Source organism: Vitis vinifera, chromosome 4 (genome assembly GCF_030704535.1).
Source record: "Vitis vinifera cultivar Pinot Noir 40024 chromosome 4, ASM3070453v1".
NCBI classification, from domain to species: Eukaryota; Viridiplantae; Streptophyta; class Magnoliopsida; order Vitales; family Vitaceae; genus Vitis; species Vitis vinifera.
In genome coordinates, this window is record NC_081808.1 from 5,747,046 (window position 1) to 5,762,350 (window position 15,305).

At 33.5% G+C, this 15,305-nt stretch overlaps 1 protein-coding gene across 2 annotated transcripts; it reads right to left on the reverse strand.

The window, feature by feature from the left end:
• Positions 1 to 730: 730 nt before the first annotated feature.
• LOC104879027 (extensin-1) lies at positions 731 to 3,460 on the reverse strand. Of its 2 annotated transcripts, none has more exons than XM_010650403.3 (2): positions 2,120 to 3,460; positions 731 to 1,034 (listed from the first exon to the last, which is right to left on the reverse strand). In XM_010650403.3, the coding sequence occupies exon 1, from the start codon at positions 3,398 to 3,400 to the stop codon at positions 2,243 to 2,245; it is 1,158 nt and encodes a 385-aa protein (XP_010648705.1). In that variant the 5' UTR covers positions 3,401 to 3,460; the 3' UTR covers positions 731 to 1,034; positions 2,120 to 2,242. The 2 variants fall into 2 exon arrangements, with proteins under 2 accessions (XP_010648705.1, XP_019074889.1); XM_019219344.2 differs by having other exon boundaries at positions 2,116 to 3,460.
• Positions 3,461 to 15,305: the final 11,845 nt, after the last annotated feature.

Consider the following 15,305-nt stretch of genomic DNA (forward strand, 5'->3'; position numbering starts at 1 on the left):
TTCTACAAAAGATCATTGGACTTGGATTGTTTTTAAAAAGTATCGTAATAATTAATCTTTCTATAAGCATGATCAATTAAATTGGTATGTTCTTTTTATATTAATTTGAAACACGTAGTACTAGGTGCAATCTAATTATTTTGCCATTTATGTGAAAAGTATGTAACCAAGTACAAAATTATTTTTAAAAACAACTTTTTATTCTCTAAAACAAAAAAAATAAGAAAACATATTTCAGAATAAAAAAAAAAATTGTTTTCCGTTTTCTATTATTAAAAATAGAAAGTAAGGTGTTTTCAAAGAATATCTTTTAGTTGTTTTTTAAGAGTTATTTAAAAAAATAATTATATAAAAAATATTAAAAATAAAGCATTAAATATAAAATGTATTTTGAAAGTATATTTAAAAATATTAAAATATATTAAAAACATTTCAGGTTTTCAAACAAACTTTTATTCTACGAAAGATTATTGAACAGTTTTTAAAAACTCTTTTCAAAAATTGTTTTTAAAAACAATTACCAAACAAGATTTATATATATTCTCAACATCAATACTTGGTATGTCACTTGTCTTCTAAGGTATCGTTGAAATACGTAGTACTAAGTGCAATCTAATTATTTTGCCATTTATTTGAAAAGTTTTGAGATGAAATGGTTGATGGGTTGATAGAAAAATTCTACAACTCACACCTCTTGAATCTTAAAAGACTTCAGAAGAAAAGCATCAAATGGGTCATGAGGTACGTCGATTATTGATTCAGATAAAAAAAGTATGTACACAAAGTACAAAATTTTTCTTGAATGCAGTTTATGACTATTTAATGGGCACATATCTCAAGACTGTAAAATGGCTTAAAAATGAAATCCTAAGGAATGGATGTGAAGTTTCCCTCTTTAATATTGAAATAAATATCATCCAGTCCATTGACTCACCGTGCTGCATGCAAGCAGTTTGCAGTCTTTGGCTGGTTCAGACCCCCGTGCAATTAATAAGGGTGTAGCTGTCTATCTTTTCTTGGCCCTGCTCTTCCTCCTGCAAATGTAGCAATCAATTAGACTACATTATTTGTCTTGATATTTAATTATATCTAAGTGCTTCTAAATGGGGGGTAATGTTCCTCAGAGTCTGGATTTTAATATCTTTAAGCAACTTAGTTTAATCCTTGTTCGGAAACTGTTTTCGAGAATAGTTTCTTCTCATAAAGTTTGGATATTAATATCTTTAACCAAAAAAAAAACTTAGAACCTATTTAGTAACTGTTTTTAATGATATGTTTTCGAGAACAAAAAAAAAAAAAACACAAGGTTTAACGATCAAAAATTGTTTTTTGATTTTTTGTTTTTAAGAACAGAAAATAGGATGTTTTCATATAATATTTTTTAATTATTTTATATTATTTTCACTTATTTTAAAAAATAATTATATCAATATGTAAAATGATTAAAAATAAATATTTTTTTAAAAATATATTTAAAAATATTAAAAATAAGGTAAAAGCATTTTAATTTTTTAGATAAACTTTTATTTTGTAAAATATCAAAAAATAGTTTAAAAAACTATTCTTAAAAAACTGTTTTCAAAAACAGCTATGAAACGGACCGACTTAATTGTTTGATAATGGTTTTCTTTAATAGAATTTGGATTTTAATATCTTTTAGCAAAAAGAGAAGTCTAGTGTGTCTTTAACATTTATTTTTTAAAATAATTTTCGATTCTTCAAAACAAAAAAACACATTTGACAAACATAAATCTATTTTCTATTTTTTTTTATTAATGACATAAAATAAAGCTTTTTCAAAAAATAATTTTTTTAAATGTTTTCAATTCTTTTCTTTTGTTTTCTAAGAACCATTTTAAAAAATAATTATATAAATATATAGGATGATTAAAAATAAAGTATTAAACATAAAAATTATATTTAAAATTATTAAAAATAGTCCGAATATCCGAACTGATTTTTATTGTACAAAAGATTAAAGAGTAGTTTTTAAAAACTGTTGTTACAAACTGGGTTGGGGTTTAAATTTTGGAGAAAAGGTTAATGACTTACAAATACTTGCGGTGATTTTCAAACATAAACAAGCAGAAGCTGGTTTAAAGTATAGATTATTACTTACTGCCAGCTGTGCCGGACACAGAAGCACTTCAGCTACCACATCTCACTTTGGACCAATCTGATGGCTAGTTTATGCTTCATGCTCTCTTTTAAGCATCTGTGACCGTGACCATATTAAACTGCATCAAGGAAAGGGGACTGGTGGGGGTGGTGCTGCTAGTAGTGGCCATACATAAGTAACTGCAGCCGGTGGGGAAAGCATCTGTGGAATTACTGGTGGTTGTTGTGTGATGTAAGGTGGGTTTTGTGGAAACACCACCGGAGGCGGAAGTGTTTGTGGAATGATAGGCGGCTGCTGTGTGATGTAAGGTGGATTTTGCGGGTACACCACTGGTGGTTGCTGTGGAATGACTGGTGGCTGCTGTGTGATGTAAGGTGGGTTCTGGGGGAACACCACCGGTGGTTGCTGTGGTATTACCGGCGGCTGTTGTGGGATCACGGGAGGTTGTTGATAAACGACTGGTGGCTGTTGGTAAGTAACCGGTGGCTGTAGTGGAAACACAGGTGGTTGTTGAGGAATAACTGGTGGCTGTAGAGGAAAAATCGGTGGTTGCTGAGGAAGCCCAGGTGTAAACACTGGTAGAGCTGAAGGTGGTGGATAGACATAGGGATATCCACCTGGGAAAAGTGGTGGTGGTGGGGCTGTAACATAAGGATAGTAAGGGAAAGGAGAAGGAAGAGTCGTTGGCTGTGGTGGTGGTGGAGGATAAACCACCGGTAAAAAAGGCGGTAGTGTCACTTGCTGTGGTGGTGCTGGCGTACCTGGATACGTAATAGGAATTGTAGGTTGCACTCCGGCCTGTGGTGGGCCAATAGTTGGATACACATAAGGAAACGTTGCTACCGGTGGTGGCGGCGGTGGTGGTAAGTAAGGGAAGACATAAGTCAGTGATGGTGGTGGCGGTGGTGGCAAGAGAGAATAAGGATTGTTAGGTGATGATGGTATTACAGTAGGGAGGCCTGGTAATAATGGTGGAGGGGGCGTGGTGGAGACAACAATAGGGAGTGGAGATGGGAGAAAAGGGTAGACATAGACAATGGTAGCCGGAGAAGAATCTGTTGGTGGATTCACAGAAGATTGGTAAGGAGCAGAGGGTGGCGGGAGGACCACAAAGGGTGGCCGGCTAATACCAGTGAAGGCGCAGCTTTTGAAGATGAATGAGTAGAAGGGGTGGCAGAAGGGGCTCTGATTGGGATCTGAAGGATTTTGGGTTAGTGCTGGTGTGGTTTTGAGGAGGTTGTAGAGGAGAGTTGCATAGAAGAGGTGGTGGAGCTTTGCCATGGTTTGTTTATTGGTGACTTGAAATAGGCCTTGATTTGTTATATTCTATGTGAGAGAGATAGAGAAAGGGAGAGAGAGAGAGAGAAGTTGATGGGAGTAAAGTCTCTTTACAGATCTTCAGAAGATCTATTGACTGTAAAGAAGCCGCGCCTGACTGGCTACTGCTTAGAAGTTGGTTGGATGGGAGTAAAAGAGGACTGGCTGCAGCAGCAGTAGCCTTGAAGGCAGACAGAAGGCAAGGCCAAATTCAAAGGAAGAGGCCCAACTGAGCCCAAAGCAACCCTAATCCTTAAATCTGCAGCAGTGTGTTTTGGTTTGTGGGGCACAAATCTCACCATCCAGTTCTTAGAGCCCAATTTTGTAGGCTTACCTTGAATCCATTATCTATGTGAGCGCATAGCAATATGATAGTGTAATGGATCTCAATCAAATACTTGGGTATCTTGAAATTTTCTCAGAGGAGATACTTGGTATCATCAAATATGTTGATGGAGTGCATTTTTCAAACTTGAAACAGACCTCAACATGATCCTCAACCTATCTACAAGCAAATCAATAGAGACTAACCCAAGTACAGAGCAATAGAACCGGGTTTACTCACAAATAGAGGTCTTATTTGGGATAGCTTCCTAATTTTGATTTTAGCTAGAAAATAAAATTAAATGTAAGTGAACAATATTGATATTATAAAAATTTTATTAAACATGAAATAACTTCTTACATCTGGACTTCTATATTTGGTGGATATAAAATAAGAGTGAAGTCGATTGAAATAGGATCAAACCCGAACAACAGTTCATGATTTATCATTTTTGACAAACATAAAAGACTGAATTTTGCTTCATGTGGACTTTTTATCTTTGAAATTCCCTCCCAGATATCATTTTCTATTTAAAGTTCCTCTCAGCTTAAGGGATTCCCTTTCAAATACCTTTCCTATTTTTAGTCGTTGTGAGACTTTCGTCTGATTCTTTTTATACAAAGGCTATGCCTAAACACTACAACCTTAGCACCTGATACACGCAAAGATTTTCTTTCTCAATTTTCTCCGTATTCTCCATTTGTTTAAAATTATAGAGTTTGTTTGGTAACTATTTTAAAAAATATTTTTTTTTGTTATTTAAAATATAAAAAAAATAAAAAATAAAGTAGGAGAACATATTTGACAACTAGAAAATAAAAAAATATTTTTTTTTTTTGTTAAAAAACATCTTTTAATTATTTTTACTTATTTTCTACAAAAAATAATTATACAAATAGAAAGAATAATTAAAAATAAAACATTACATATAAAAATTATTTTAAAAATATTAATACATTTAAAATATAAAAATTAGGTTTAAAAACATTTTAGTTATCAATAATCATTTGTTTGGTAAAATATCATAAAAAAAATTTCAAAAACTGTTTTTAAAAATAATTATCAAACAATGTCATATTATCTCACAACACTTTGATTTTTTTCCTTTTTCCTTCTTAATCTTGATTTTTAAAAATAGTTTCCTAAAAATAAAAATCAAGGATATGTTTGAAAACTGTTTGTATTTAAAAAACTAAAAAAAGTAGGAAACATAAAATAAGATCTTTTTGGATAAATATCTTTGATTGTTTTTACTTGTTTTTTAATGATTGTTTTAAGAAATAACATAAAATAATTAAAAATAATATATTAGATATAAAAATTATTTTTAAAATATTAAAAATAAGTTAAAAATGTTTTAAATTTTCAAAAAGACTTTTATTCTTAAAAAATCATAGAATAATTTTAAAGAATTGTTCTAAAAAAATTATTTTTCAAAAATAGTTTCGAAAACAATTACCAAACGTTCCAATAGTTTATCCTAAAACTTTATTTTTGTCCTTTTGTGACAATAGAAACTTGTCGAAGAATATTACTAATGAATGTTGTCGTAAAATCAATCTTAAAAGACAAAAACGCTATACACATGGATGCACGCGTTTATATTTAATTTGCTCATTCAATGCCAAAAGGCAATAAATGCAATTTTGAAGGGTCTTTGGGTTGAAATGTCAATTGTGGGTCTCTCACTTCCTAACCTAATTTATTTGCGTTTAAGAGACGTAAGGAAATAAATGCTTTCTTCAAAAGCAATGTTGAAGAATGTTTTTATTTAAAAAAATTAAAAATAAAATTAAAAATATTCTTATTGTTAATGAAAAATTTATAATATATAGTTCTCAAAAATAAAATAACATAACATTCTTTTGCATTCATCTCTTCTATTATTAGATATAAAAGTTGAACACTATACCAAACACACCCTATAACCTAATGTAATGTGTTGGTTCTTGATTGATGTTTGGGAAAATTATGTACCTTTTTGTGGGTTCTAGTTCACTCTTGTTTGACTTGAGGGTTGAATTGTCATTTCAAGCCCTTTTTTTTTTAGCCAAGAGCTTGATTTGGTGCACCAATACATAATGCAAAGCACTTTATCATGAGTGGCTCATCTAGCCTTTTTAAAGTCGTATGCTATTAGATTTGATGGTAAAAGCTTCTCTTCCTCTCGCTTCCTCCGATTCCACAACAATTAGCTACTCCACCATGAAATAAAATATTTTTCTAAAAATAAATACAAAAAGAAAATGATAAAATGTTCAAACTAACCCTCCAACTCTTCTTCTTTTGTAGTCAAAATTGTGGGCCTATAATTCTTGTGTATTAAATGAAAATGAGTTGTACATTGAATGTATTTTGATTGTACATCAATTCAACATGCATTTCACATGGTTTTAGTATCATGTGGGGGTCATGTGTGTAAGGATTGTGGTCACTTGAGGCTATCTTGCTGCTCCTAATTTCCAAGGATCTTATCTTGTTGTCGCGATTGTAAGTCTTGAGTGAAAAGACCTTATACATTAGGTATATTTTGCTTGCAATTCAATTAGACATACATTTAATAGCACTCTTGTCCATTTGTCAAATGGTCTTCAAAGCAATTTTGTCTCATGCATCACCATCACAGCCTAGTTTGAAGGTTTAGCCCATGGTCTAACTTGTTTATCCATACAAGTTGATCCTGTTGATTCCGAATTCTAAGAATAGTAACCACCTAGAAAGTTATTAGAGTTGTTTAATAACTGAGAAGATATGGGATGAACCCTACATCCCTAAATGTACAATAGAGAGGATGGGCAGTTATTATGCCACATACATAAATGGATACGGAGGGAAAAAGACACCAAGATCATTGGAGACAATTTTTTACATTGTCTATAGGAATGTGCACATGTAAAAGGAAGGTTAAACACAAATGTCAAAGAAGTCAGATTTGATTCGATCAAGTAGAGGAAGTTCTTCTCCCCCTACTGACCCATTGTAGCATTTACAAAGTCGTTTAAACCACAAAATAAGAGTAGTAGGAGCAAAGGTTACACTCTATTATGCAACAAAATGAGCGTTTGAATAAGGAAAATGATATCTTGTAGTTTCAACCAATATGCATTTTAGCTCATCTACTTCTTCTTTACTCATCTATCAAGGTATTTCATTTGATTAAGAGGATTCTGTTGGGATATTTATAGGTGAATGGAAATTAAGACATGTCGTTTCAATTAGACACAACTCTTCCTAATTGACACAACTTGTGTCAAATGATATGTCAAGTATTTAAGACACATCTTTTCTAAGAGTCACCAGAAAACCTATAAATAGGCCCCCCCACATGACATTTCTCATTCATTCCATCATCAATTCTCTCCACTTCTTCTCTTTTCTTCCAAGTGTTTGGTATTCAAGAAAGTTCAAGTCATCAAGTGATTCGTTGATTCTTGTGATTTGGAGTGCTACTATCATAAGAAAGTGATCGTTGTATCCTGGGAGACGATTGTCAACAAACTGTAAACACCGACACGGGGCAAATTCGTCTTAAGGACATAGAGTCAAATTCTAACCTCAATCAACCGTTTGTAAGATTTAATATTTACTTACCTTCTCATTTATTTATTATACATAATTATTTGACCATACATTTGTGATAATTCAAGAATAACAGATTCACCTCTTTGAGCCAAGAAGGAGAAGTTTGTGCATAATGGAACACTTAAATCCCATAGGGGAAAAATGACTTATGAAGCTACAATTGGATAAATTAGAGCTATATTGGATGCCTTGAAAAGAAACTTTGCCACAATTGATCAATCGAAGAGTGTGTTGGGTATGTGTTTTGAATTCTCATTTAAAATATACTTCTTTTTACAAAACAAATACTATATAGGATGTTTCCAAACTTTATATGTGATTGTAATTAAAATATTTGTTGTAGAATAAAGATAGCTGGTGACATATCTGTATAAATATTTGAAGTCATGAGGAAAAGTAGGAAACATCCTGTGGGATAAGAGAGCACACTAAGATGTAAATATGAGGAAGAAATATCACCTTGTGGGGCAAAAGGATTCATGATTGAGGGTAGAGATACAAAACATAAAAAATAAAAAATAAAAACTAATAAAAATAAGTATGATTGATCGAACCACAATAAAACATAATATAATTTGCTTTACTTTTATGTTCTTTTCTTAATATGTTTGCATTAACACTTTCAATTTAATGCATAAGCTTGTGAGTAACCTCTTTTTTGAATATTCAATCCATAACAAATTTTTGACAACCTTCTTTAAAATTTCATATATATATATATTGTTGGGCTTTGTGGAGCCTAGTTTTGTTTGATCCGGTTTGACGACCCGACCCGAATAATATTGCATGGCTTTTTAAAGGGAGATTTATTGAGGCCTGTTGGGCCTGTTTAGCCCATTGTGGAACCACCTTTTGTAATTAGGGTTTTTTAGTATGGTAGGGTTGCCGTGCTATATATATATAGAGAATATTGTAGCCGCCAAGTTGTACTCTGTATTCTTCCCTGATAATAGTGATATCCCTGCAACTCCGTGGACGTAGGCAAATTGCCGAACCACGTAAATACTGTCTTGTGTGTGTGATTGTTTTTTCTTTGGCGTGTGTTTTCTCTAATTTTTTGTTTCTCACGGGTTGGGAATTCGGTTTAATTCCCTACAACTGGTATCAGAGCCTAGGGTTAGGTTTGAGTGGGAGCAATGGCAGAGGAAGCAGGAAAGGCGTCTGGAATAGAAAAGTTTGATGGCACAGACTTTGCGTATTGGAGGATGCAGATTGAAGATTATCTCTATGGGAGGAAATTGCATCTGCCTCTTTTGGGGACAAAACCTGAGAGTATGAAGGCTGAGGAATGGGCGCTTCTTGACAGACAGGTTCTAGGAGTTATTAGGTTAACTCTGTCTAGGTCTGTTGCACACAATGTTGTAAAGGAGAAGACCACAGCAGATCTGATGAAGGCTTTGTCCGGTATGTATGAAAAGCCATCCGCAAACAATAAGGTGCATCTGATGAAGAAATTGTTCAATTTGAAGATGGCAGAGAATGCATCAGTAGCACAACATCTGAATGAATTTAATACAATCACAAATCAATTGTCGTCTGTAGAAATTGATTTTGATGATGAGATTCGTGCTCTGATTGTCTTGGCTTCTTTGCCAAACAGTTGGGAGGCAATGAGGATGGCAGTAAGCAATTCTACAGGAAAGGAAAAGCTCAAGTACAATGATATACGAGATTTAATTCTGGCTGAGGAGATTCGCCGAAGAGATGCAGGTGAAACCTCAGGATCTGGTTCTGCCCTAAACCTTGAGACAAGAGGCAGAGGTAATAACAGAAATTCAAATCAGGGTAGATCAAATTCCAGAAATTCTAATCGGAACAGAAGCAAATCTAGATCAGGCCAACAAGTACAATGTTGGAATTGTGGGAAAACAGGTCACTTTAAAAGGCAATGCAAAAGCCCTAAGAAGAAGAATGAAGATGATTCTGCTAATGCTGTAACAGAAGAGGTACAGGATGCATTACTTCTTGCAGTAGACAGTCCACTTGATGATTGGGTTTTGGATTCAGGAGCTTCGTTTCATACCACTCCACACCCAGAAATCATACAGAATTATGTTGCAGGTGATTTTGGTAAGGTATATTTGGCTGATGGTTCAGCCTTGGATGTTGTGGGTCTGGGAGATGTCCGGATATCGTTGTCCAATGGGTCTGTTTGGTTACTGGAGAAGGTTCGACATATTCCTGACCTGAGGAGGAATCTGATTTCTGTTGGACAACTTGATGATGAAGGACATGCAATACTATTTGTTGGTGGTACTTGGAAGGTTACAAAGGGAGCTAGGGTATTGGCTCGTGGAAAGAAGACTGGCACTCTGTATATGACCTCATGTCCAAGAGACACAATTGCAGTTGCTGATGCAAGTACTGATACAAGCCTATGGCACCGTAGACTTGGTCACATGAGTGAGAAAGGGATGAAGATGTTGCTGTCAAAAGGAAAACTACCAGAATTGAAGTCCATTGATTTTGATATGTGTGAAAGTTGCATCTTAGGAAAGCAAAAAAATGTGAGCTTCTTGAAAACTGGCAGGACACCGAAGGCTGAAAAATTGGAACTAGTACACACTGATTTGTGGGGGCCTTCTCCGGTTGCATCCCTAGGAGGTTCAAGGTACTACATCACCTTTATTGATGACTCAAGTAGAAAGGTATGGGTTTATTTTCTGAAAAATAAATCTGATGTATTTGTAACTTTTAAGAAGTGGAAGGCCATGGTTGAGACAGAAACAGGTTTGAAAGTAAAATGTTTGAGGTCAGATAATGGAGGAGAGTACATAGATGGAGGATTCAGTGAGTATTGTGCTGCACAGGGAATTAGGATGGAGAAGACCATTCCTGGGACACCACAACAGAATGGTGTGGCTGAGCGCATGAATAGAACTCTCAATGAGCGTGCTAGAAGTATGAGGTTGCATGCTGGACTACCAAAAACTTTTTGGGCTGATGCTGTTAGCACTGCAGCTTACCTGATAAACCGAGGACCATCAGTTCCCATGGAGTTCAGACTTCCTGAGGAGGTTTGGAGCGGTAAAGAGGTGAAGTTTTCACATTTAAAAGTTTTTGGTTGTGTTTCTTATGTTCATATTGATTCTGATGCTCGTAGTAAACTTGATGCAAAGTCAAAAATATGTTTTTTCATTGGCTATGGTGATGAGAAATTTGGCTATAGGTTTTGGGATGAACAAAACAGGAAAATCATCAGAAGTAGAAATGTGATATTTAATGAACAGGTTATGTACAAGGATAGGTCAACTGTAACGTCAGATGTTACAGAGATAGATCAAAAGAAATCTGAGTTTGTCAACTTAGATGAATTGACTGAAAGTACTGTCCAAAAAGGGGGTGAAGAAGATAAGGAGAATGTAAATTCACAGGTAGATCTGAGTACACCTATAGTTGAAGTTCGCAGATCTTCTAGGAACACTAGACCTCCGCAGCGTTATTCACCTGTTTTAAATTATCTCCTGTTGACTGATGGTGGTGAGCCAAAGTGTTATGATGAAGCCTTGCAAGATGAGAATTCAAGCAAGTGGGAGTTAGCCATGAAGGATGAGATGGATTCCTTGTTGGGGAATCAGACATGGCAACTGACTGAATTGCCAGTAGGAAAGAAGGCTTTGCACAACAAGTGGGTATACAGAATAAAGAATGAGCATGATGGTAGCAAACGTTACAAGGCCAGATTAGTTGTTAAAGGGTTCCAGCAGAAGGAGGGCATTGACTACACAGAGATATTTTCTCCAGTTGTGAAGATGTCAACAATTAGACTTGTACTTGGAATGGTGGCTGCAGAAAACTTACATCTTGAGCAATTAGATGTGAAGACAGCATTCCTTCATGGTGACTTGGAGGAAGACCTTTACATGATTCAACCAGAAGGGTTCATTGTTCAGGGACAAGAGAATCTAGTCTGCAAACTGAGAAAGAGCTTGTATGGCCTTAAACAAGCTCCTAGACAGTGGTACAAGAAGTTTGACAATTTTATGCATAGAATTGGGTTCAAGAGATGTGAAGCTGATCACTGTTGCTATTTTAAGTCCTTTGACAATTCTTACATCATATTACTATTGTATGTGGATGATATGCTTATTGCAGGGTCTGACATTGAGAAGATTAATAATCTGAAGAAGCAATTGTCCAAACAATTTGCAATGAAGGATTTGGGAGCTGCAAAGCAAATCCTTGGTATGAGAATCATTAGAGACAAGGCTAATGGTACATTGAAGCTTTCACAGTCAGAGTATGTGAAGAAAGTTCTCAGCAGGTTCAACATGAATGAAGCTAAACCGGTGAGCACACCCTTGGGTAGTCATTTCAAACTAAGTAAAGAACAGTCACCAAAGACAGAAGAAGAAAGGGACCATATGAGCAAGGTGCCCTATGCCTCAGCTATTGGCAGCTTGATGTATGCTATGGTGTGTACAAGGCCAGACATTACACATGCAGTGGGAGTCGTGAGCAGATTCATGAGTAGGCCTGGAAAGCAGCATTGGGAGGCAGTCAAGTGGATTTTAAGATATCTGAAGGGTTCATTAGATACATGTCTTTGCTTCACAGGTGCAAGTTTGAAACTGCAGGGTTATGTAGATGCTGATTTTGCTGGTGATATTGATAGTAGAAAGAGTACTACTGGGTTTGTTTTTACTCTAGGTGGTACAGCTATATCATGGACTTCAAATCTACAGAAGATTGTTACTTTGTCTACTACAGAAGCTGAGTATGTTGCAGCAACTGAAGCTGGAAAGGAGATGATTTGGCTACATGGTTTCTTAGATGAATTGGGTAAGAAGCAGGAGATGGGCATTCTACACAGTGACAGTCAGAGTGCAATTTTTCTTGCCAAAAATTCGGCTTTTCATTCAAAGTCGAAACATATACAAACAAAATACCACTTTATCCGTTATCTTGTTGAGGATAAACTGGTAATACTTGAGAAGATTTGTGGATCTAAGAACCCTGCAGACATGTTGACTAAGGGTGTCACTATTGAGAAGTTGAAGTTGTGCGCAGCTTCAATTGGTCTTCTAGCTTGAGGACAGGAGGATGAGTTGTAGGGATGAGGGATCGTTTCTTGGAGGATAGCGGTTTGATGTTGGTGATTGGACTAGTCTCCAAGTGGGAGATTTGTTGGGCTTTGTGGAGCCTAGTTTTGTTTGATCCGGTTTGACGACCCGACCCGAATAATATTGCATGGCTTTTTAAAGGGAGATTTATTGAGGCCTGTTGGGCCTGTTTAGCCCATTGTGGAACCACCTTTTGTAATTAGGGTTTTTTAGTATGGTAGGGTTGCCGTGCTATATATATATAGAGAATATTGTAGCCGCCAAGTTGTACTCTGTATTCTTCCCTGATAATAGTGATATCCCTGCAACTCCGTGGACGTAGGCAAATTGCCGAACCACGTAAATACTGTCTTGTGTGTGTGATTGTTTTTTCTTTGGCGTGTGTTTTCTCTAATTTTTTGTTTCTCACGGGTTGGGAATTCGGTTTAATTCCCTACATATATGTATGCCTATAAAAGGCGAATTATCTTTTATGTTTTTTTTTTTGTCTTTTTTTATATTTGAGCCTTTTAGTAAAATAGACTTTAAAAAGAAAAAAAATGGGCTTTAAATTCTTCTCTCTAACTTCCACCTACATCTATACTATACACACAAATAATGTGATCGGCACATTAATTGGAATGAGCAGGTGCTACAATCTCTATCATTACTCTGATGGAAAAGCAGAGCAATACATTAATTTATACTCAACAACCTTATTATAAATCAATTTCAAGTGGCCATATTTAATATAAACCAATTTCCAAGTGGATGGACATTGTAAATTCTGACAATGTCTCTATTGAATATAGCCTCAATCCCTACTCAATTGGCAGTTGGGACATACGGGAGGAAGGAGAGTTGGCTCCACCCATTTATTGATCCCTTTAATCTCCTTCATACACATTATTATTGTTTAAAATCAAACCCTCACTCCATCTACTTTCCCCCAACACTTCATTTATTTTTTAAAATTTTTTATCATTAAAAAATTTAACTATGTTATAAATAAATAAAATTTATAAATAGAATTAATATTTTATAAATTTTAAAATAATTTTTAAAAACTATTATTATAAATGGTTTTCAATTATTTTCAAGAATATTTATTTTTTAAATATCAAATATAAAAAATAATTTTATTGGCTTATTCTGAATGAAGATAACAATATGGAAGTTTATAAAATATTTTTTATAATTTGAATTATTTCTTAAAATACTGTACAAAAAAATTCATAAATTTATTATAAAAGTAATTTATTTTTCAAAAAAAATTATTTTCAATTGTTCTAAAAAAAACCTAAGACATATTTCACAATCATTTTTTAGAAGGTTTTTTATTTTTCAAAAAAAAAATACTTTTATTAACCAAAAAATATTTTTTATTTATATTTTTATATAAATATATAGAATGATAAAAAATAAAATACAATATAAAAATTATTTTTAAAATATATGTAAATATATTAAAAATAGGTTAAAAATATTTTAAGTTTTCAAATATATTTTTATTTTACAAAACATCACATGTTAGTCAAAAACCATTTTTATAACCATTCTCGAAAATAGTTAGCAAACGGTTCCTTGAATTTTTACGAATCAAAGACAAGAGAATTGACTTTTCTACAAATTATAGACTTCATATAGACCAATTTCTTCTGGGTTTCTGCCAAGGGACTGTGGGTTCATAAAGGTGGTTGTACCACAACAGCCTGATTCTGATGTGGCCGCAACTGATTGGTTCAAAAATTTGGTACACCATCATATGAATTTCGGTGTTGATGATGATTGATGACCCTTTAATTCTTTCCCTACGTTGCTCCCAACTGCCTCCCTTCTTTCGGTTCAAAATTATAGCCTTCTATAATCACTTTGAGCACTTTTCCTTTTTTTTTTTTTTTTTAATAAAAGTAAAATATTTATGTTTTCAAAATTCCTATTTTAGAGAAAATAATATTTTTAAAAATGCCACGTCTAACATGATTTGAAAATTGAAATAATGACATGTCTCATGTTTTGTCTTTTTGACATGTAATGGTGTTACAAAAATAACAATAATTAATTAAAAAAAAAGTTATATAAAGCAATATTATTTTATTTTCTTTGGTTAAGAGAAGTTGAAAGTGATTACAAATGCTTCCCACCAAAATGAAGTGTTTAACAAATTTTTGAAAATATTTTTTAAAAATAATTTTTAGTTGTTGTTAAGTTTTTTGACTTTAATTTTTAAAATTATAATTAAATTAGGTAGTTTGATATACTTCTTCTAAAAAAGTGATAATAATCCCTACACAAAATGAACAACTCTTTTGAGACATATCTTAAAAAGATAATGACTTTTAAAAAGGATAAAAATATTTGAAATATATAAATTTTTACTTTACTTGTTATTTAGTTTTTAATTATAATGATATTCATAATTTAAAAAATATTTTAAATTTTTATAAATTTTAAATACATAAAATTAATAAATTAAAATGAGTTGGGTCATAAATAAGTTCTTTTCACATGATTAAATAAATAAGTTAAACAAGTTACACAAGTTGTCTCCAACCCGAACATGACCCATTTATTAAACATATTATATGAGTTAGAAAAAATATAATTATGTCTAACTTTAATTTGCTAAAATTTTATTGGTTTAATCCATTGAACTTCTTAGGTCAATGAGGATTCATTGAACTTCAAATTGGAGATTAACAAAATTACTATAAGCGCATTGTATAATCGAACTAATCCTTCATCAACACTTTCTGTGAATACACTCTAACATTAGTTGACATATTTTACTAATTTTTATCATTGCCCTTACTTGATTCACTGTCTCTATATTAGATATACACGTCTCTTTATATCCACCATTAATGATAGAAATAACTCTTTGGGTGATCTTGTTAAGTGATTCTTCTAGTTTGATTGT